The 22,891-nt window shown below is 46.6% G+C and overlaps 1 protein-coding gene and 1 long non-coding RNA gene across 3 annotated transcripts; one reads left to right on the top strand and one right to left on the bottom strand.

Annotated features, from left to right (window-relative positions):
* The first annotated feature begins 2,269 nt into the window (after nt 1–2,269).
* On the top strand, nt 2,270–3,905 carry LOC126987365 (uncharacterized). The gene is made up of 3 exons (XR_007740817.1): nt 2,270–2,495; nt 3,154–3,363; nt 3,594–3,905. It is a non-coding gene; the product is annotated as an uncharacterized LOC126987365 (long non-coding RNA).
* A 2,337-nt stretch (nt 3,906–6,242) lies between these two features.
* Nucleotides 6,243–22,616, bottom strand: LOC126987360 (zinc finger protein OZF-like). 2 transcript variants are annotated; one of them, XM_050844349.1, is made up of 3 exons: nt 21,964–22,616; nt 17,590–17,816; nt 6,243–9,391 (listed from the first exon to the last, which is right to left on the bottom strand). In XM_050844349.1, the coding sequence occupies exon 3, from the start codon at nt 8,955–8,957 to the stop codon at nt 7,269–7,271; it is 1,689 nt and encodes a 562-aa protein (XP_050700306.1). In that variant the 5' UTR covers nt 8,958–9,391; nt 17,590–17,816; nt 21,964–22,616; the 3' UTR covers nt 6,243–7,268. The 2 variants fall into 2 exon arrangements, with proteins under 2 accessions (XP_050700306.1, XP_050700307.1); XM_050844350.1 differs by lacking the exons at nt 17,590–17,816; nt 21,964–22,616 and adding an exon at nt 21,746–21,778.
* Nucleotides 22,617–22,891: the final 275 nt, after the last annotated feature.

Here is a 22,891-nt window from a genome sequence, read left to right as displayed (position 1 = left end):
AATACCAAACATATCACACTAACACTGACGCATACAAGCACTCATACTTTCCACGCACCATACGTGACTGGAACAGCCTCCCTCAACAGATTTTAGAGTGCGGTACAATAGACTCATTCAGAAAACAAATACACACTCACTTGTCACCACAACACACCAACACGAACAATGACACTTGATTCACTCCCCTCCCCTGCACACTCGGCTCCCCCGTCCCCCCAACAGCCAACACAAATATGCGTGTTATGCACCGAACTATAATTCTTGCCGAAAATTAGGGCAGGGCGTGAAAAAAGCTGTGCCAGAGTACCATACTGCTCCAGCTGTTTGTTTAGAAGACACCTGCGAAAAACTTTGCCTCGATCACGGCCTCTGAAGCGCTTAGTAGTAACAAGACCAACACTAAATTACTACTACACTTACAGGTCCATCAACTCCTCTTCCTCCTCTCCTTCCTCCTCCTCTTCGTCTTCCTCTTCAGCAGTCGTCTTCCTCCTTCAGCGTTTCCTCGTATACTAAGTTACTAACCCACTCATAGATTCCTCCTCCTTCTCCTCCCTTGTACTCCTCCCCTCCATCTTTTTTTTTTTTTAACCGTGGAACTATGGCTTTATCACATCTTGCTCCTCCTCCTCCTCCTCCTCTTTCTCCTCTATACTCCTCCTCCCTCCATTCTTTTTTTCCTTTTTTAACCGTGAAATTATGACACCTCTTCCTTCTCCTCCTCCTCCTCTTCTTCTTCATCCGTCTTCTCTTCCACCTCCTCCTTATGAAACTGTGTAACTATCATTTATCCTCCTCCTCCTCCTCCTCCTCCTCCTCCTCCTCCCGTTATCAACTCTTTCGCCTATTCATTCTTTCTCTCTTCCTTCTTCATTCTCTTCCCATTTGTACTCTTATTTTCCTAGTTCCCTTATTAGTACCTCCTCCTCCTCCTCCTCCTCCTCCTCCTCTTCCTCTTCCCTTCTCTTCTGTTGCCTTTTTTTTTTCTTATTATTCTGCTTTCTCATTTTTTGGGGGTCGATTTGAAAGTGAGAAAAGGATGATGACGATTTTGGTGGTGGTGTTGATGGTGACACACACACACACACACACACACACCACACACACACACACACACACACACACACACACACACACCACACACACACACACCACACACACACACACACACACACACACACACACACACACACACACACACACACACACACACACACACACACACACACACACACACACACACCACACACACACACACACACACACCACACACACACACACACCACACACACACACACACACACACACACACACCACACACACACACACACCACACACACACACCACACACACCACACACACACACACACACACACACCGCTCCGGTAGCTACACCGCTCCGGTAACTCAAGGCTTCTTCCCGGTGAGGCCCGATGGTCGGCCCAAGGCTTCTTCCCGGTGAGGCCCGATGGTCGGCCCAAGGCTTCTTCCCGGTGAGGCCCGATGGTCGGCCCAAGGCTTCTTCCCGGTGAGGCCCGATGGTCGGCCCAAGGCTTCTTGCCGGTGGGGCCTGATAGTCGGCCCAGCCCGTTCTGGCGCAGGCGAGTGTTTATAGTGGCGCCATCTTGTGCTGGCTCATGCTGCCCCCCCGGAACTCATCTTTGAGCCTCTCTTTGGAGAGGTTATCTAGAGCCCGGGTTGATGGGTGGTCTTCAGGCCAGCATGTGGGTAGTCTTAGGCCACTCGGCGGTGACTGAAAAACCTCAGCTGTGCGGCGGCCAGGATTCGAACCCGGGTCCCTCCTGGAGCTCCTGAGCGCGGGGCCGTCACGCTAACTATTCAGCCACCACCTGCGGAATACTAGCAACAAGGATTTCCTGAGTGCTCTGCCTGTGCTGGAGATGGACGTCCCGATGCAGACGGCGCCACCTGCCCTGTATGTGGACGACGGTTCGCCTCTCTTCGTGGGCGCCGCGTCCACGAGAGACGTATGCACCCGACCGTGTTTCACGCTGCTGAGGTCGAGAGGCTTGATTCTCGTCCCAAGGCACGGTGAGACCCTGAGGAACTGGAGTTGATGGCCAGCTTTGAGAAGTCCCACCTAGGTCATCCTGCCATGAATCAAGCTATCCTGAGGGAGGTGCTGCTCCACCGTACCCTGGACGCCATCAAGGGCTAGAGGAGGCACCCCGACTACCAAGCTATGGTCCAGGCTGTTGTGGAGCAGTCCGAGTCGGCGCCAAGAGTGCCTCCTCTTCCGCACCCCCTGGATGTGGGCCGGCGTCCTGGAGACCGGCCCAACCTTTGTGGTTGCAAGTTCTGCCCTGTGCGATGTTCAAAAAACGTCCTAGGCGCCATCTTGTGACGTCAGGTCGCCCCTCAGCCTGACTGCTCGGAAGCGGGGCTAGATCCGACCAGTTCCGTCCTAACCCGTCGCCATTAAAGGAGTGTTTCCGCCTCATCCACATCTCCACCTCTATACACAATATAAGGTACGTGTTTGCACTCCTACTTACGTATAGCTTTACATTAAGGTGGCAAGAGTCACAGGAACGCCTTTTACGCATGATGTGTGGGTTAGTTGTGGAGATTTAAGTGTAGCCGATTTAGGCGGTGGCCTGGTTGGCATACATCAATATTTTTTAATCTCATGAAGCTCTTATAGCCTCCATACATGTGTATAGCTTTATTTCAACGGGGCAAGGTTCACAGGAACGTCTTTCACGCATGATGTGTGCATTAGTTGTGGAGATTTAGGTGTAGCCAATAAGGCTTTGGCTCGGGTGGCTTGGATTAATATTTCTTATCCCATGCACCTGTAATAGCCTTCATACATGTGTATAGCTCTATTTCAACGTGGCAGGGGTCACATAAATGTCACCCATGCATGGTTTGTGCATTAATTGTGGAGATTTAGGTGTAGCCAAGAAGGCTTTGGCTCGGGGAGCTGTACTCATATTTTTTAAACATGTTTCTTTCTTTATTATTATTGTTATTTGCTTTACGTCCTCAATTTATTTTTAGATAACAGCAACATTGATATTTCTTTTCCTTTTAAGGGCCATTTAATTAGGTTACAATTATGTGTCTTAAATAATTACCGTATGTTCTAGTCCTCTGTAGTAATGTAGTTATTTCTGTGTTCCACAGATGGAGCTTGTTGCGGCATACATTTTCAATCGCAGACTGTGCAGGGAAAGGAGATATTGGGACCCAGTCGACCCACTACATGTCAGTGATGAACACCTGTTGCAGGTGTATAGATTTCCCCGTCAGGAAATCATCAGGCTCTGCGATGAGCTGCGCCCCCACCTGGAAAGGAGAACCAGGAGGGCACATGCACTCCCAACACACACCCAGGTTCTGGCTGCATTAAGGTTTTTGCGAGTGGCAGCTTTCAAGGTGTTATTGGAAACGGTGTTGGAATGGACCAATCAAGGGCCATTGATAAAATAACTCAGGTACTTTGTGAATAGGCCAGTCATGAGATAAAGATGGCAACCACAGCAATAGATATAATAGAATTTTAAGATAGTTTTCATGCATTTCATAATGATAAATAATGGATTAATGAATTTTCAACTTCACAGGAGACACTGCGTATCCTCTGGAGCCATTCCTGATGACCCCAGTTGCACGCCTGACAACACCTGGGGAGGAACGATACAACAAGTCCTCGCAGGACAAGATGCGTTGTCGAACGGACCTTTGGGATCCTCAAGTCAAGGTGCAGGTGCCTACATAAGTCAGGAGGAAGTTTGCAGTATGACCCCAAGAAGACTATGAAGATTGCGACTTCTTGTATGCTCCTGTACAACTACTGAGTGGATCGCTGCAGAAGAAGTACCAGTTCAGCCTGTGAGAAACAACAGACAGATTCCTGGTCAAGTTGTCAGGCAGGAAATTATTAGAAACTTCTTTTCCTGAGTACAAGTAGGCATATATGTAGACCTTGCAGTTAGTAATAGATTACTTTCAAATGTAAATGTGCACAACTCACAGTCGGAGGCATAAGAACAAAACAACGTGGTGATCCAGAGGACTCGACTCCCACTGCAAGACGTTGAGAGTTTTCAACCATTGACAAGTGGCGGAGGGTTACCAACATGCTGCCTAACAGATCTTCAAGAGGGGCACCACCTCCACACCACACATTCTTATCACCTAGTTTGATACCCTACTTGTCCATCTCACATGGCCCATGTATCTCAGCATTCTGCACTCTTGGCTCCATGTCATCCTCTTCAACTTGTTGCTTCGAATAGAATAACTGGCCACACATACATAGAAGTGTTCAATATACCAAGGCTATAATATTATATTTAAGGACTCCTATACGAGGTATCGCCCCAGACAGAGGTGTCGAAGTAAGTGTGTCTGATGGTAGGCTGGCTGACTGCTGTCGGGACCCAAGCCAACATGCCCTGGGGGTTGTGTGCGGGAGGAGGAAAGAGGGTAAAGGAAAATGGTGTGTGTGTCATTATCAGGGGTAACCACGGTGGAGCGCAAACACTCGGCAGTTGTAGTCAAGGCTTAATTAAGTTGATGAGTGATGTTAGCCTGAGTGAGCAGGTTTTTTACCACATGTTAGTGGGAACACTTGATAGTGTTGTGCTGGAAGCTTCCCCCGGGGTCTATGGGACTCCGGAAGGCTCCGGGAGGAGCGAGTAGAGGGGCGGGGAGCAAGGCCCCGCCCGCGCCCCGCGCCCCGCGGCCAGGCGGGAAGTGTTGCCAACTCGCACATATTTTTGCTACATGTTCTTGTATAATCTAATATATACTGTAACGTTCTAGACTGTACTGTTCGGTATATATAGGAGAAGAGGGCGAGAGGAGTTAGTCCCAGTCATAGTAAGCTAGTGGTCAGTGAAGAGTCAAGAGTGAATTGTACAACTAAGGAAGAATATTAAACTACAGAAGCTGTGCAAGGTGTTTCCATATCTCCCTCCCACGGAGTCTCCTGACGGCGACACGGAACCCAAGTAACACGTCCGGCATAACAATAGGTTTTCTTCGTGTGTTGGTGCTACTTGTTTCTTGTGTTTACATTGTTATGCCGGACGTGTTACTTGGGTTCCGTGTCGCCGTCACAAGACTCCGTGGGAGGGAGATATGTAAACACTTTGCACAGCTTCTGTAGTTTAATATTCTTCCTTAGTAGTACACTTCACTCTGACTCTTCACTTACCACTAGCTTACTATGACTGGGACTGGCCCTCTCTCGCCCTCTTCTCCTATATATATCCAGAACAGTACAGTCTAGAATATTACAGTATATTTCAGATCATACAAGAACATGTAGCAAAAATATATGCGAGTTGGCAACACTTCCCGCCTGGCGCCTGGCCGCGCCCCGTGGGGCGCGGACGGCTCGCCTTGCTCCCCGCCCCTTTGCTCGTTTCTCCGGGAGCCTTCTAGAGGCCTATGGTCGCCGGGGGAAGCTTCCAGCACAACAACATGTTAGTTTATAATTAGACTAAGTTCTAAGTGTTATGAGCGACAATTTAGTCTTGTATGGCTGAATCCTGTCCCTTGACCCTTAGTTCATCATCAGAATCTCTAAACAAATATATTTACCTTAAGTAATAGTGTTAAAGTCACGCTACCCATATTATTTGGCAGATGATAATCCTGTGTGCGATAACGGTGCCTTATTAGACTTGGTAAATGAACTACTAATTTTACTCTCTCCTTTAAGTGATCAACAATTAATTCTACTTTGAGGTATAATTAACCAACATTATTAAGGAGTGCCCATGCCAGGCACGACATTAAGAATAGTTTTCTGTTGACCAGCAGACTTACTATAGTCCAACCATTTCCAATAGTCTGTTGAGGCAGTGGCTTCTGCAGGTCCTTTCCTCCCTTCTGCTTTGCCACACAGTTCCAGTTACCTATTTCCTCCGTTTCCTGTCCCGTCTTTCACAAACTGGGCACCTGTAATGCACCACTACTTGATTTACATTTCTCAGCCCTGAGCATCTCTTTGTGGCACCACTTATCACCCCCTGTGCACAGGGCAGAGTTAGTAGCCATTTCTCTTCCACACCAACTACCTTCCTGTATAGATGATTTCTCAGTAATTACTTATTTGTTGTGCTGTATCAGCTGTTACGTGCTACATCAAGCTGTAATACTCAAACTGCAGGTTAATCCAATAAAAAAAGTGAATGACTAAGTCATGTGTTATTATTCCCAAGCTCCATTGGCAATGGCGAGTACACATTATATAACTGAAGCATATTACATTCATTGAACACAATTAAAACTAACTACCCTAATCAAATTAAATGTAACCTAACCTCATCTGACCTAATTAAACTAAATATAAGGTAACCTAACATAACCTGGCCTTTATGCCTGCTCCCAAAATGAAATAAATGGAAATAAATATGATATTAATTTGAAAAATATATCTGAGGAACAAAAAGAGGGAAAATGACAAGAATTGAACTATGAAACAAGAATTGTTGGCTTCAAGATGACCTCAACTGACTAAGAATGACAAGATCTACGCAATGTGACAGGTCAGAATTGAGTCTTGAAAATGATTTCTGATGATTAAGAATGACATGATCTACTGAATGACAACAATTGTCTGCTTTGAAAATGACCTCAGCTGAAATAATATTGCATGCATTTAACCTTTTACATCCCTCTCCAACATCCTATTCCATTCAGTCACAACTGTTACCATAATCCCCTTTTCTCTCTTATATACATACATCACTCAAGTAGCATGTGCTCAATCATATCGTCACCCCTCTTTCACACCTACATGAATGTCACACCTTGGGACTAACACCTTGCCACCATCTGGAAGAGGATGTCCTCCCCCTCCCGGCACCACCACACTGCACTCAACCCTCCCACCACTATCATTCCAACCTCCCACTGATGTGTTAGATCCCTGAACCCCTACCTACTGTTCTTTACAATGTGTTTATAATGTGTACATTTTTAGCTTAGCGGCTGGTAAGACCAAATACACTATATTATTACTATTAACACACACACACTTGACCAATAAGCCCAGGCCACAACAGCCAGCCCAGCACAGTCACCAAAAAGATCAGACCTTTCACAGGACCCACCAACCACATGAAGCCTGGGGTGGAAAGTGAATAACAGATCATGCCGTCACAGTCACCATTTGTTCCAACAGATGAATATTTTCTGTTCTCTGTGATACACACAGCCCTGTAACACCACCACAACAAACACTTGCACTCTCACACACAGCAGAACTGAATCAGCACAGCACCTCAGGAGAAGTGGACCTTCATGTGCCTGACAATCTCACACTTAGTCATGAAACGTTTCCCACAAACATCGCACTTGAACCCTTTATGACCAGAGTGTCTGAAGACGTGCCTGTCCAATATACTCTTCAGTTTGAACCTTTTCCCACAAACTTCACACTCATGACTTCTTGCATCAGTGTGTGTAACAAGGTGTAATTTGAGGTTACCCTTCCGACTGAAACATTTTCCACAAACTTCACACTTATAATTTTTTTCACCAGTGTGTGTAAGGGTGTGTTTCTTGAGGGTACCCTTCTCAGTGAAACATTTTCCACAGATTTCACACTCATGATTTCTTTCACCAGTGTGTGTAAGAGTGTGTAATTTGAGGTGACCCTTCTGACTGAAACATTTTCCACAAACTTCACACTCATGATTTCTTTCACCAGTGTGTGTAAGAGTGTGTAATTTGAGGGTACCCTTCTGACTGAAACATTTTCCACAAACTTCACACTCATGATTTCTTGCACCAGTGTGTGTAAGAGTGTGTAATTTGAGGGTACCCTTCTGACTGAAACATTTTCCACAAACTTCACACTCATGATTTCTTGCACCAGTGTGTGTAAGAGTGTGTAATTTGAGAGTATCCTTCCGACTGAAACATTTTCCACAAACTTCACACTCATGATTTCTTTCACCAGTGTGTGTAAGAGTGTGTAATTTGAGGTTACTCTTCCGACTGAAACATTTTCCACAAACTTCACACTCATGATTTCTTTCACCAGTGTGTATAAGAGTGTGTAATTTGAGGTTACTCTTCTGACTGAAACATTTTCCACAAACTTCACACTCATGATTTCTTGCACCAGTGTGTGTAAGAGTGTGTAATTTGAGAGTATCCTTCCGACTGAAACATTTTCCACAAACTTCACACTCATGATTTCTTTCACCAGTGTGTGTAAGGGTGTGTTTCTTGAGGGTATCCTTCAGACTGAAACATTTCCCACAAACTTCACACTCATGATTTCTTTCACCAGTGTGTGTAAGAGTGTGTAATTTGAGGTGACCCTTGTGACTGAAACATTTCCCACAAACTTCACACTCATGATTTCTTTCACCAGTGTGTATAAGGGTGTGTTTCTTGAGGGTACCCTTCTGACTGAAACATTTCCCACAAACTCCACACTCATGATTTCTTTCACCAGTGTGTGTAAGAGTGTGTAATTTGAGGGTACCCTTCTGACTGAAACATTTTCCACAAACTTCACACTCATGATTTCTTTTACCAGTGTGTGTAAGAGTGTGTAATTTGAGGTGACCCTTCTGATTGAAACATTTCCCACAAACTTCACACTCATGATTTCTTGCACTGGTGTGTGTAAGGGTGTGTGTGTTGAGGTGACCCTTCTGACTGAAACATTTCCCACAAACTTCACACTCATGATTTCTTGCACCAGTGTGTGTAAGGGTGTGTGTGTTGAGGTGACCCTTCTGACTGAAACATCTCCCACAAACTTCACACTCATGGTTTCTTGCACCAGTGTGTGTAAGGGTGTGATGTTTGGGGTTACTCCTATTACTAAACCTTTTGCCACACTCCCGACTTTCATGAGGTCTTACACCAGAGTGTGTGGGTGTATTTGTTGAGGTCATCCTTCCCTGCATGTCTTTTCTCACACTCTTGGCTTTGGTCAGTAAACTTGCTCTCATTCTCAGATCTTCTCACACTTCTGAAATTCAAACTTCCCCCTTTGTGGATGAAGAGGCCAGCAGTTGTTGTTGTTGTTGTTGTTGGTTGTGTTGGTAGTGTTTTTTATCACTCCTGAACCTCACACCAGTAGCAGTCTGCTCCTGCTGATCCCAGCCACTCCAGCTGCTGTCCCGCCTTGCAGCCTCCACTGCAACACTACTCTGGATGTGAGGAGTTGGCTGGCCTTGAGGAACCTCAGAGATGCTGGAGAAGGCGGCGAGGTTGCTTCAAAGCCACACTCAGTGACCAATTGAGCAGGCAAGGCGAGGGATGCACCAAGGAGTCCTGAAGTCAGCGGCAGCAGGGACGGAACAAGTACTGACCACAGCAACTGTCTCGATGCCTCACTTCAACACTAACACCAGTGGTGGACATTGGGACACAAAGTCATGTGCTGAAAAAAAAAAAAAAGACTGGTAAGGAAACTGAAGTTGGTGGGAGGGATCAGGGCGGTGGTGGGTGCACCGAAGGCAAGCCACAGGCCACCGGGTCAGGCAAATAGTGCGTGTACTGATAATAAGCTAATGCAATAATATATTCATTGATAAATATGTCTTTTGAACTAACCTAAATAAATCTGAAGCGATATTCGTAACAATACTAAGACAGAACTACACGTAAATGGACAATATCCAGCGACCAAAGCTGCAAGCTTGATAGTTTTAAGGCCTGTTAACACATTAATCGCGCTTGGCAACTCAGCGCTCTTGCCTGCTCCGTGGAACTTTCACGGCGCCCACCACGCCAGTGTCCATTGGACTTTTGCAGAGAGAGGAGTTATGTACCATTATGAGAGGATAGCCTGTAGTATAGTGTAAAAATCCATGGTACAAATATATACCAAATCGCGGACCACTAATATTTTTTCCCTCTGCCGCGTATTGGCGCACCAATGTACCAGGCATGGGTTGGCGCATATATGTACCAGTTTGCGAAGCACTGACGATATAGTCTTGTTCTGCTATTTGGTGTAGTTTTTATGATTATTATATGAGTTTGTGTCGATACAATATCTTACATTTTGATGAGCTGTACATAAAAAAACTATTAGTAATGTTTTTTTCCCTCCTTTTCAACAGAAATGAACCCGACCGTCTTTTAAGGAGGGCGATCGGATACCTCATCTGGTGATTCAGATGATTCAGGTTTTTTGTCAGTTCAGATGACCCAGATGATGAGCTCTCCGAGGAAAGTGACGAGTTAGAAACAGATGAAGAGCAGGATGGGGAACATTATTTTCTTCTGTTATGAGCAAAATTTAAATTTATCGGGATTTTTTTTTTTTACGTTATTTGCGGAGTGGTATTTCCCTCTACAGTTCAGTTAAATACACTATAATAAATCATCCATTGGGATAATCTAATATTCCAAGTACTAGTAAGTAGTGATCTGGAGCATTATTTTTTCTGTTATGAAAGCAAAATTTTCATTTATTAGGATTTTTTTTTATTTTTTTTTACGTTGTTTGATATGAGGGGCATTTGCCTCTACAGTTGATTACTGTTACATAATGAAATGCTTATATTTGGAAGCAAAATGTCACCAAACTTTAAATGTATTTTGGATGCCTTTACATAGCTATATATTTATTACCTTATCATTTTGAACTTATTACCTGGTACCATTGCAACACATCTGCAGTCATAATAAATACAAATTTACCCACAAATTGTTTATATACTCATGTTTGTAAAAGTTTATAGAAAGGGCTATTCGGGCCACAGATGTACCAATATGCAACAAGTGAAACATCTGCTCAGCACACTGGCGGCCCAGTAAGTGAACAAGGTATAAACAATCATATGTGAACATTTCATGACAATCAAATGAATACAAATGGCAAGACACATGAAATGGAAAAAAAAATCTTAAGGAGCCAAAATCTTGAAAATTTGTTTTTTACACTTCAAAAAATTTCACAAAATCGACAAAACGTCTGACAGTCTTTTGTAAGGTATCAATATAATCTACAACTAAACGGCAATTTTTCTCATTTTGTACATTTTTTAGAAATGTAAAAAGAAAATGGGAGAAAAAGTGGAGAAAATTATTAGTGAAAATGAATTTCAATTTTTTTAAGACAGAACAAAAAATGAAAAAAATTACAAAATGATAAATGTAGATCTATACACAAAGTTTCTATGGTATATTTTTTTCAACTAAAGTCTGTGAAACAAAAATAAGATTTTATGCTTTGTTTGAGTCTCCTCTACACATTCACCCAAATTTCACAAAATTCACAGAATGTCATACACTTACACCAACAAACAACATACTAAAATTTCAAAGCCATAGGACATACTGACGAAGATTGTTTATCACCTCAACCGCCGGAGGTTAGAAGGGCCGAAAAGATGTTAAGTGGCGTGCTCATCGTAGAAAGTGACATTTTACGCAAAATTGAAAAGATTAAAGTAAGCAAAGCTCCTGGTCCAGACAAAATTACCCCTAGGGTCTTAAAAGGAATCAAACATCAAATTTGTAAACCGCTCTCCATCATATTCAATAAATCTTTAACAGCTGGAAAAGTTCCGTCGGATTGGAAACTTGCAAATGTCACACCAATTTTCAAAAAGGGGGACAGGTCTCATCCAGGAAACTATCGACCAATTAGCCTGACATCGATTGTTTGTAAGTTAATGGAGACTATCATTCCCAACAATATGGTGAAATTCTTCAAAGAAAGCAATATAATAAATAATTCGCAACATGGCTTCCGTAGTAAACGCTCGTGTTTGACTAACTTACTTGATTTTTTTCACTATATTTTTGAGGTGTTCGATGAAAGCAGATCAGTAGATATCATATATCTGGATTTTCAAAAGGCATGTGATAAGGTCCCCCACCAACGATTGCTCAGCAAACTACTGGCGCACGGTATCTTGGGTAACATTCACAATTGGCTCTCTGAGCGGAAACAGAGAGTAGTTCTAAACGATGTTACATCTAACTGGCTCGATGTCAAAAGCGGCGTACCTCAAGGATCAGTGCTTGGCCCCATGCTCTTCTTAATTTATGTTAATGATATCGATGATGGGCTCACTTGCAAAGTATCAAAATTTGCTGATGACACAAAAATTGCTAGTAAAGTAACTGCGACACTCGACGAAGAAGCTTTGCAATCAGATCTAGATCGACTTGCACGTTGGGCCAATCAATGGCAAATGAAATTTAACGTTGATAAATGTAAAGTGTTACACATCGGAAAAAATAACAATCGCGTTCGGTACGTAATGAATGGCCAACAACTTTCTGCAGTAAGTAAAGAAAAGGATCTTGGAATCACTATATCAAGCGATTTAAAGCCCGGTCAGCATTGTTCAGAGGCAGTTATAATTACAAACAAATTGGTTGGCTTCATCGGACGAGTCTTTAATAATAAATCAGAAAAAGTAATATTAAAACTGTATAATTCGTTGGTTCGACCCCATCTAGAGTACTGTGTACATTTTTGGTCTCCCTACTACAGAAAAGACATAGAAAAGTTGGAATGGGTCCAACGAAGAGTAACAAAGATGATTCCTAGGTTGAGAAATTTGTCATATGAACAAAGGCTTCAAGAAGTAAATTTATTCAGCCAACCAAAACGAAGAATGTGAGGCGATCTAATAGAAGTGTTTAAAATGTTTAAAGGATTCAGTGATATTAATGCGGAAGATTACTTTACAATTGATCGATCAAATAGAACAAGAAGAAATCACAATTTGAAGATAAGTGGTAAAAGATTCTCGTTGCACGAAGCTAAACACTTCTTCTTCAATCGAGTTGTTAATGTTTGGAACTCTCTACCTTGTGATGTCGTTGATAGTACAACAGTTACGGCCTTCAAGAATAGATTAGACAAGTGTTTTGAATCCAACCAGCAACTAAGATATTACTCATTGTCATAATAACGTTAAGTTCTTTCGAATACTGGTGTCTTTGTCCACTTTTATCGCCCGGTTAGTGGTAGCAGTAATGGTAGTTCTTTCCTCTTTCCTACATAAATTCCATGCAGTTTTTCTATGCTGCATGGTTCTTTTTCCTTTCCTGACAGCTTTGGCTGGAGGGATGGGGGGGTGGGGAGGAGCCATCGCATTTGCTGTCCTTCATCTTCCACCTTTGATTAGATAGTTAATGTAGCTTGTCACAAATAACTTCGTAAGGACCAGCAGGTCTGCTGTTGTTTGTTCTTCCTTTGTGTTCCTTTGTACTGTGTGCCCAGGAGGGACCCCCCCGGGCGCCCTCCTTAACCCGAGAACGTGGGCAGACCCTTTTTAGGCTTTCACGAGTCGTGGCTGTGGTACTGTGGACCCTAAAAAGGGCTCGCCATAAAACGCCTAATTCGAGCTAATTGTAGGCGGTGGTGGCATAGCGCAACCCTACGGTCTACGGCCTACGGGTTAATAAGGCAGTGAGGCCGCTGATTGGGTGAGCGCCGGCAATGACGTCATTGGACTCCCAGCGAATCACAAGCGTGTTTTCAGAGCTCAGCCAATCGTAAGGCTTCATCTGTGGCTTTAAAATGACCCGTTCTCTCTTTCTGTTTCCTTTCTTTTTCCAAGGTACGTATTTTGAGATAACAAGGGAGTAAAGGAGGAAAAAAAGTGAGCTCCGGGGGGCAGCATGACCCAATTATAATGGCACCACTATAAACAGTTGCCTGCGCCATGACAGGCTCGGGGCCGACCATTAGGCTCAGATGGATAGTTTACCGGCGCCATAAGCCACATAAAAAAAAAAAAAAACTCCACGGGTCGGAACAAATAAGCGCTTTTTCAGTGTTTTCAATACCTTGAGTTTCGCGACCCTCGAGTTTAGCACTACACCTTCGGAATGAAGCGAGCACGAAACTGGAGAGGGTACTGTAGTCATAACATAAATACTGGCCTAAGGCAAAAACCTTCTCTTTCATCGTACTTTTATTTATCCTGAAATGTACACATTTCCATTTTTTGTAGGTAATAAATAGCCATAGGAAGAGTGGTGGTTGGCCCAAGCCCGACGTGGTGCAGGCAAGTGTTTATACTGGCGCCGTCTATTCTTGGCTCATGCTGCGCCCGGAAGCTCATTCTTGATTTCCCTTTGACAGTTCCTTTAGAGTCCACGTTGATGGGTGGTCTTCAGGACAGCATGTGGGTGGTCTTGGGCCACTCGGCGGTGACTGAAAAATCCCAGGTTGTAGCGGCGGATTCGAACCCAAATCATCCACGACGCAGTGAATACTGGACCGGCACGCTAACCACTCAGCCACCACCTTGGATACCAACAGAAAAATGATGTATTTGTTATGGGTTGTCTTAAAATACCTATGTGTAAAGAAGGCGACGCAATGTCCCTCCCCCTTCCTCCACCAGCAGTGGGCAGCGGCTGTCAGTCATGGCAGGCCACAGAAATTTTAGGGCTGGGTTAGGTTAGGTTAGGACAACAACATGTCTTTGAACAAAAATAAAGTTGAATTAATAAGATATGGGGAAAATGGCCACCTCAAGATCACAGTACCAGGTGAAAGGTCAAGAAATTGCAGAGAAGAGCTCCGTACATGACCTGGGGGTACTAGTTAGTAATGACTTTTCACCCACTGAGCACATTGACATCACAAGGACGGCCAGCAGGATGACAGGATGGATACTCTGCACCTTCAAGACGAGGGAACCCGAACACCTCCTCCCGCTCTGTAAGTCCCTGGTGTTGTCGAAAATGGAATACCTGTGCCATCTGTGGTCCCCACACAAAATGTACAATATCAAGCGACTGGAACAGACACAAAGGGTCTTCACAAGGAAGCTGAACTCAATGAAAAATCTGAGTTACTGGGACAGGCTCAAGACTCTGCAACTCTACTCCCTCCAAAGACGAAGAGATAGTACTACATAATTAACACTGAAGAAGCAAGTGCCTAACCCATCACCACAAACTGAAGGAGGGATAACACACCAGACACCCCCCCAATTTGGCCGCACCTGCCCCAGGACATCCATTGAAACAGTCAGTCAATGTCTTAGGTCCTGTCCCAAGTGTAGCCCGTCCACACCCTGGCCCTTCCCTCCTTCCTGTCCCAAGTACAGCCCATCCACACCCTGGCCCTCCCCTCCTTCCTGTCCCAAGTGTAGCCCGTCCACACCCAGGCCCTCCCCTCCTTCCTGTCCCAAGTGTAGCCCGTCCACACCCTGGCCCTCCCCTCCTTCCTGTCCCAAGTACAGCCCGTCCACACCCTGGCCCTCCCCTCCTTCCTGTCCCAAGTGAAGCCCGTCCACACCCGGGCCCTGCCCACCGTCCTGTCCCAAGTACAGCCCATCCACACCCTGGCCCTCCCCTCCTTCCTGTCCCAAGTACAGCCCGTCCACACCCTGGCCCTCCCTCCTTCCTGTCCCAAGTACAGCCTGTCCACACCCTGGCCCTCCCTCCTTCCTGTTCCAAGTGTAGCCCGTCCACACCCTGGCCCTCCCTCCTTCCTGTCCCAAGTGTAGCCCGTCCACACCCTGGCCCTCCGCTCCTTCCTGTCCCAAGTGTAGCCCGTCCACACCCTGTCCCTCCCCTCCTTCCTGTCCCAAGTGTAGCCCATCCACACCCTGGCCCTCCCCTCGTTCCTGTCCCAAGTACAGCCCGTCCACACCCTGGCCCTCCCCTCCTTCCTGTCCCAAGTACAGCCCTTCCACACCCTGGCCCTCCCCTCCTTCCTGTCCCAAGTGTACCCGTCCACACCCTGGCCCCCCCCTCCTTCCTGTCCCAAGTACAGCCCGTCCACACCCTGGCCCTCCCCTCCTTCCTGTCCCAAGTGTACCCTTCCACACCCTGGCACTCCCCTCCTTCCTGTCCCAAGTACAGCCCGTCCACACCCTGGCCCTCCGCTCATTCCTGTCCCAAGTACAGCCCGTCCACACCCTGGCCCACCCCTCCTTCCTGTCCCAAGTACAGCCCGTCCACACCCTGGCCCTCCGCTCATTCCTGTCCCAAGTGTAGCCCGTCCACACCCTGGCCCTCCCCTCCTTCCTGTCCCAAGTGTACCCGTCCACACCCTGGCCCTCCCCTCCTTCCTGTCCCAAGTGTACCCGTCCACACCCTGGCCCTCCGCTCCTTCCTGTCCCAAGTGTACCCATCCACACCCTGGCCCTCCCTTCCTTCCTGTCCCAAGTGTACCCGTCCACACCCTGGCCCTCCCCTCCTTCCTGTCCCAAGTACAGCCCATCCACACCCTGGCCCTCCCCTCCTTCCTGTCCCAAGTACAGCCCATCCACACCCTGGCCCTCCCCTCCTTCCTGTCCCAAGTACAGCCCGTCCACACCCTGGCCCTCCCCTCCTTCCTGTCCCAAGTGTAGCCCATCCACACCCTGGCCCTCCCCTCCTTCCTGTCCCAAGTACAGCCCATCCACACCCTGGCCCTTCCCACCTTCCTGTCCCAAGTACAGCCCATCCACACCCTGGCCCTCCCCTCCTTCCTGTCCCAAGTACAGCCCATCCACACACTGGCCCTCCCCTCCTTCCTGTCCCAAGTACAGCCCGTCCACACCCTGGCCCACCCCTCCTTCCTGTCCCAAGTACAGCCCATCCACACCCTGGCCCTCCCCTCCTTCCTGTCCCAAGTGTAGCCCGTCCACACCCTGGCCCTTCCCTCCTTCCTGTCCCAAGTACAGCCCATCCACACCCTGGCCCTCCCCTCCTTCCTGTCCCAAGTGTAGCCCATCCACACCCTGGCCCTCCCCTCCTTCCTGTCCCAAGTGTAGCCTGTCCACACCTTGGCCCTCCCTCCTTCCTGTCCCAAGTACAGCCTGTCCACACCCTGGCCCTCCCCTCCTTCCTGTCCCAAGTGTAGCCCGTCCACACCCTGGCCCTCCCCTCCTTCCTGTCCCAAGTACAGCCCATCCACACCCTGGCCCTCCCCTCCTTCCTGTCCCAAGTACAGCCCGTCCACACCCTGGCCCTCCCCTCCTTCCTGTTCCAAGTACAGCCTGTCCACACCCTGGCCCTCCCTCCTTCCTGTTCCAAGTGTAGCCTGTCCACACCCTGGCCCTCCCTCCTTCCTGTCCCAAGTGTAGCCTGTCCACACCCTGGCCCTCCCCTCCTTCCTGTCCCAAGTGTAGGCCGTCCACACCCTGACCCTCCCTCCTTCCTGTCCCAAGTGTAGCCCATCCACACCCCTGGCCCTCCCTCCTTCCTGTCCCAAGTGTAGCCCGTCCACACCCTGGCCCTCCCTCCTTCCTGTCCCAAGTGTAGCCTGTCCACACCCCTGGCCCTCCCTCCTTCCTGTCCTGAGTGTAGCCTGTCCACACCCTGGCCCTCCCCTCCTTCCTGTCCCAAGTGTAGCCCGTCCACACCCTGGCCCTCCCCGCCTTCCTGTCCCAAGTGTAGCCCGTCCACACCCTGGCCCTCCCCTCCTTCCTGTCCCAAGTGTAGCCCGTCCACACCCTGGCCCTCCCCGCCGGCCTGTCCCAAGTGTAGCCCGTCCACACCCTGGCCCTCCCCTCCTCCCTGTCCCAAGTGTAGCCCGTCCACACCCTGGCCCTCCCCTCCTTCCTGTCCCAAGTGTAGCCCGTCCACACCCTGGCCCTCCCCTCCTTCCTGTCCCAAGTGTAGCCCGTCCACACCCTGGCCCTCCCCCACCCGCACACTCACCCTGGGGGCCTGCACGCCGAGGGGCTCCTCCTCCACGAGAAACACTGCCAGGGCACTTCAGGGCACGCGGCGGACCTCGACCTTGATCTTGATGTCACAGGGGACTTTTTTGCTTCTTCCTCCTCTTCTTCTTCTCCTTCCTTTATAGCTTCTTGGCTCCTTCTTGATTGTTTCACTTTTCTGTCTCCCTATATTCAGACTTTCCGATTTTATCCTTTCCGATTGACCTATTTTCCCATTTCTTTATTTTATTTCCCTGTTTTCTTCTTTTCCGTTCTCCTCTTGTTTATCTGCAACAATAAACTATCAATCAATCAAATCTCCTCTTTGCACATCTTCTTAGGTCCTTCTTGATTCTTTATTTTTTCTGTGTACCTAGATTCAGATTTTCCTGTTTTCCTCTTCTGATTTAGTACATATTTTTTCCCATTTTTCTTTTATTTCCGTATTTTCTTCTTCTTTTGTGATGATCTGCTTCTTTTTTCTCTTCTTCACACTATATTCAGGTTTTCCTATTTTCCGATTTGCGTATTTTCCCTATTTTTTCTTCTTTTCTTTCTAATTGGAGACTTTTTATGCCCTAAGTTGTTGTCTTTTTATGCGTTTTATTTATGGTCTTTTATTTCTTGTATTTTCTTTTCCTTACGCTTAGTTTTATCCTTGGAGGAATAATACATGGAGTGGCCCTCAGCGGGTCGCTCTCTTGGAGGAAGATTCTTCCTCCTCTTGAGCAGGCATTGCCTAACTTTGTAATAACTACCGATGAGGTCCTTAAAGCTCTCCAGTCCCTTAAAACAAATACAAGCCCCGGACCTGACAACGTATAACGTATAAATCGGAATGGAGAAATGCTAGCTGAGTTTGTAAGTGAAATGAACTTAGAGAACCTGAATGAAACTCTGGCTGAGGGACGTGTGACCTGGAGTGCAAGAAATCAGGAGTCAGCGATTGATTATGTACTGGTAAATGGGAGAATGCGTGAATGTGTGTCTCGCATGTGGATAGATGAAGAGGGAATGATTGATAGTGTGTCTGACCATAATATGTTGACCGTGGAGTGCGGGCTGAACGGTAGAAATGAAATGAAAGAGAAGGACAGAAAGAAGTGGAGACTGAGAGATGTAGGGTGGGAAAATTTTCAGGTAGACTTGAGTGAAAGAAATTGGGAGCCGGGTAGTTTGAATGATGTGGACGCTTTGAATGAAAGGCTCGTAGAGAATGTGAGAGGAGCTGCAGTCCAACATGTAGGGTATGTGAGAACAAATGGTAGAAAGCGTGTAAGGAAACCGTGGTGGAACGATGATATTAGGACAGCTAGGAAAGAACGAGAGACTAAATAGACTGTGTAGACGAATGAGGAGAAGGAGGCAAGAAAGCGAAGAAGCTGAGGGTGAATACCAGAATGCATGGGAAAGCTATGTGAGACACCAACGACTGACAAAGCGGAAGATCATGAGTGCAAAGGTTCAGTGTGAAAGAAGTGTGATTCAGACCCTGAGAGAGAAAGGGCTTGAGTGAGGTCGTGAGTGGTATAGATTCCTGAGTGGTGAGAGGATGAGTGACAGTGAGAATGTGGAAAGTCTGAAGGTGAATGGTGAAATAATTACAGATAGGGAGAAAATGAGGGAGTCAATTAGGGAGTCTTGGAAAGAAATGGGAGGAGTAGGGGAAGTATTTGGTGTGAGAAGGATGTGCGACTATGGACAGGAAAAATGCAAATGAGTTGAATGAAAGGATCAGTAGGGAGGAAGTTGAGAGATATGTGAAAAGACAGAAGAATGGTAAGGCAGCAGGACCAGATGAGATCCCGTATGAGTTGTACAAAAATGGGGGTGAGGCTGTGATTGAGAGAATGACTTAGTTATTTAACCAGGTATGGGAAGAAGAGAGAGTGCCAAGTAAATGGAATGAATGTAGAGTGACTCTGACCCACAAGGGCAGGCATAAGAGTAAGCAGGAATTAAAGAACTATAGGCCAATCTCTCTGGTAAACTCAATAGGAAAAATCTTTAGTGCTGTGTTGAATGAAAGGTTGTGTAAATGGATTGAGAGTGCCAGGGTGCTGGGTGAGGAGCAGAACGGATTCTGAGTGGACAGGCGAGCGGAAGATAATATGTTTGTTGTGAATGAGCTGATTGAAAGGAAAAAGAGAGAGGGAGGGAAACTGTACTTAGGCTTCCTAGATATAGAGAAAGCTTATGACAGGGTGAATAGAGATGTGTTATGCAGAGTGCTTGAAAAAGTTGGGCTGAGTGATAAGATTGTTAACATAATTAGAAGTATGTATGTTGGTACAAGAGCAAAGTATAGACTAGGTGATCTAGAGACAGGTTGGGTGAAGAGTGAAAGAGGAGTGAGACAAGGCTGTATATTATCACCAACATTATTTAGTCTTTTCACAGAGGAATTAGCAGTCAGAATGAGGAGAATGAATGCAGGAGTGAGAATTGGAGAGGATAAAGTATGTGTGTTGTTGTATGCGGATGATGTGGTGGTTATGAGTGAGTCTGCTGAAGAACTCCAGAGTCTCCTAGATGTGGTAGGGGGTTATGGAAGGGATTTTGGGGTTAGGTTCAGTAGTGAGAAGAGCAAAGTAATGATAGTAAATAGGTCAGAGTACGAGAGAGAACAACTTGGAGACTGGAAGGGGATGAGTTGGAACAGACGGAAGAATACAAGTACCTAGGGGTGTGAATGGAGGTAAATGGATGCGGCAGGGCCAAGAATGTAAAGATAAGTATGGCAAACCAGTGGGTAGGCCGTTTAGGGAGTGCAGCGAGGATGAGAGCGAGCAAGTATGATGTCATCCGTGAGGTTTGGAAGAGTGTGGCTGTCCCGAGCATTATGTATGGAATGGATGTGATGAGATGGAATGACAGTGAGATAGAAAAATTGGAAGTGGGGCAGAATAGGGTAGCAAGAATGGCACTGAATGCACCAAGGTTTGCAGCAGTAGAGGCTCTTAGGGGTGACATGGGATGGAGCACGTTTAGGGAGAGACTAGTAAAGGCAACCTTGAGATATAAAGTGAGACTGGAACAAATGGAGGATGCAAGATTAGCAAGAAAAGTATACTTGTGGAATATAAGAGATGGCAAATGGGCAAATAAATGTGGGCGAATGATAGACAGGAATGTTATGCTAAGTAGGTGGGTGTACCGACCCTTTGAGGATAGGCAAAATGTGTTTGAATGGAGAGTAACAAACAGAAATGGAGAGGGTTTTGAGTGGGATGTAAGAAAGTGGAAGAATGTGATAGATATGGCAGTTAAAGATGAGGGATTGAGCAAGTGGAAGAATGAGATGGAAAGAAAGGAAACTCTCGACTGGTACAAGGAGAAAGAGGCCCCAAAGTGTGAGGTGTGGTATGAGGGAAGCCTGGGAGGTGATCTTCTTTTCCGTGCTAGAGCGCAGTGTCTGGATGTGAATGCAAGGAACTATAGATGGTCTGAGTCCCGCAGCAAAGTGTGCCAGATGTGTGACTGGGGTGTGGACGAGACTGTGCAGCATGTAGTGCTGGAATGCAAGAAGTATGACAGGTAGAGAACGAAGATGATGCATGTGTTTCTGAGTGAGATGGGACGTGGAGTGAACGGGAGGACGGCAAGGGGGTGGATGGTGCTGCTGCTGGGGCTCAGTGGAGAGACGAGTGGACGAGTGATTGAGGCAGTGAAAGAGTTCTTGGAAGGCATGTGGCGTGAAAGATGTAGGGAATGATATCTTGCCCCGAGAACATTGACTTCCCGCATGTTTTTTTGTTTTCTTTTCACAGGAGCTGCCGCTACAAAGGCCTGGCTGGGGAGAAATCCCGAGCCACCTGTGACATCAAGATCAAGATCAAGTGTAGCCCGTCCACACCCTGGCCCTCCGCTCCTTCCTGTCCCAAGTGTAGCCCGTCCACACCCTGGCCCTCCGCTCCTTCCTGTCCCAAGTGTAGCCCGTCCACACCCTGGCCCTCCCCTCCTTCCTGTCCCAAGTGTAGCCCGTCCACACCCTGGCCCTCCCCTCCTTCCTGTCCCAAGTGTAGCCCGTCCACACCCTGGCCCTCCCCTCCTTCCTGTCCCAAGTGTAGCCCGTCCACACCCTGGCCCTCCCCTCCTTCCTGTCCCAAGTGTAGCCCGTCCACACCCTGGCCCTCCACCACCCGCACACTCACCCTGGGGGCCTGCACGCCGAGGGGCTCCTTCTCCACGAGAAACACTGCCAGGGCACTTCAGGGCACGTGGCGGACCTCGACCTTGATCTTGATGTCACAGGGGACTTGTTTGCTTCCTCCTCCTCTTCTTCTTCTCCTTCCTTTATAGCTTCTTGGGATTGTTTCACTTTTCTGTCTCCCTATATTCAGACTTTCCTATTTTATCCTTTCCGATTGACCTATTTTCCCATTTCTTTATTTTATTTCCCTGTTTTCTTCTTTTCCCTTCTCCTCTTGTTTATCTGCAACAATAAACTATCAATCAATCAAATCTCCTCTTTGCACATCTTCTTAGGTCCTTCTTGATTCTTTATTTTTTCTGTGTACCTAGATTCAGATTTTCCTGTTTTCCTCTTCTGATTTAGTACATATTTTTTCCCATTTTTCTTTTATTTCCGTATTTTCTTCTTCTTTTGTGATGATCTGCTTCTTTTTTCTCTTCTTCACACTATATTCAGGTTTTCCTATTTTCCGATTTGCCTATTTTCCCTATTTTTTCTTTTCTTTCTAATTGGAGACTTTTTATGCATTTTATTTATGGTCTTTTATTTCTTGTATTTTCTTTTCCTTACGCTTAGTTTTATCCTTGGAGGAATAATACATGGAGTGGCCCTCAGCGGGTCGCTCTCTTGGAGGAAGATTCTTCCTCCTCTTGAGCAGGCATTGCCTAACTTTGTAATAACTACCGATGAAGTCCTTAAAGCTCTCCAGTCCCTTAAAACAAATACAAGCCCCGGACCTGACAACGTATATCCTATACTGCTTAACCCTAGAATGGAAACCGTTTGCCGTTTGGCACAAAAATTAAGGGGTTTTTTAAACTCGCGCTCACTGTAGTTAACCTTGGCCGAATTTTTCAACTCATTCACGGGCATGTATTAGTGCGTCGGGTGCCCTGTTGAGGAGAGGGTATCACAGTCCTCTGCTCCTTCTCACTTCTCTGGTATGAGTGCCCCGTGTGCCATTCGGCACAGCGTTTCCAGTAACGTTATTTTTGTTGTCAAATAAAGTTTTGGAAGTACCCATTTTGCCCTCTTTCGGATTCTATCCCTCTCTCTGTTCCTAAGGCTCTTCGTCTCATCAGCTCTCCTCCTCCTACTGATAGCC

This window comes from Eriocheir sinensis, chromosome 64, assembly GCF_024679095.1.
Source record: "Eriocheir sinensis breed Jianghai 21 chromosome 64, ASM2467909v1, whole genome shotgun sequence".
NCBI lineage: Eukaryota > Metazoa > Arthropoda > Malacostraca > Decapoda > Varunidae > Eriocheir > Eriocheir sinensis.
The sequence above is the reverse complement of the archived record's forward strand: the minus strand, read 5'-3'. Positions and strand labels throughout refer to the sequence as shown.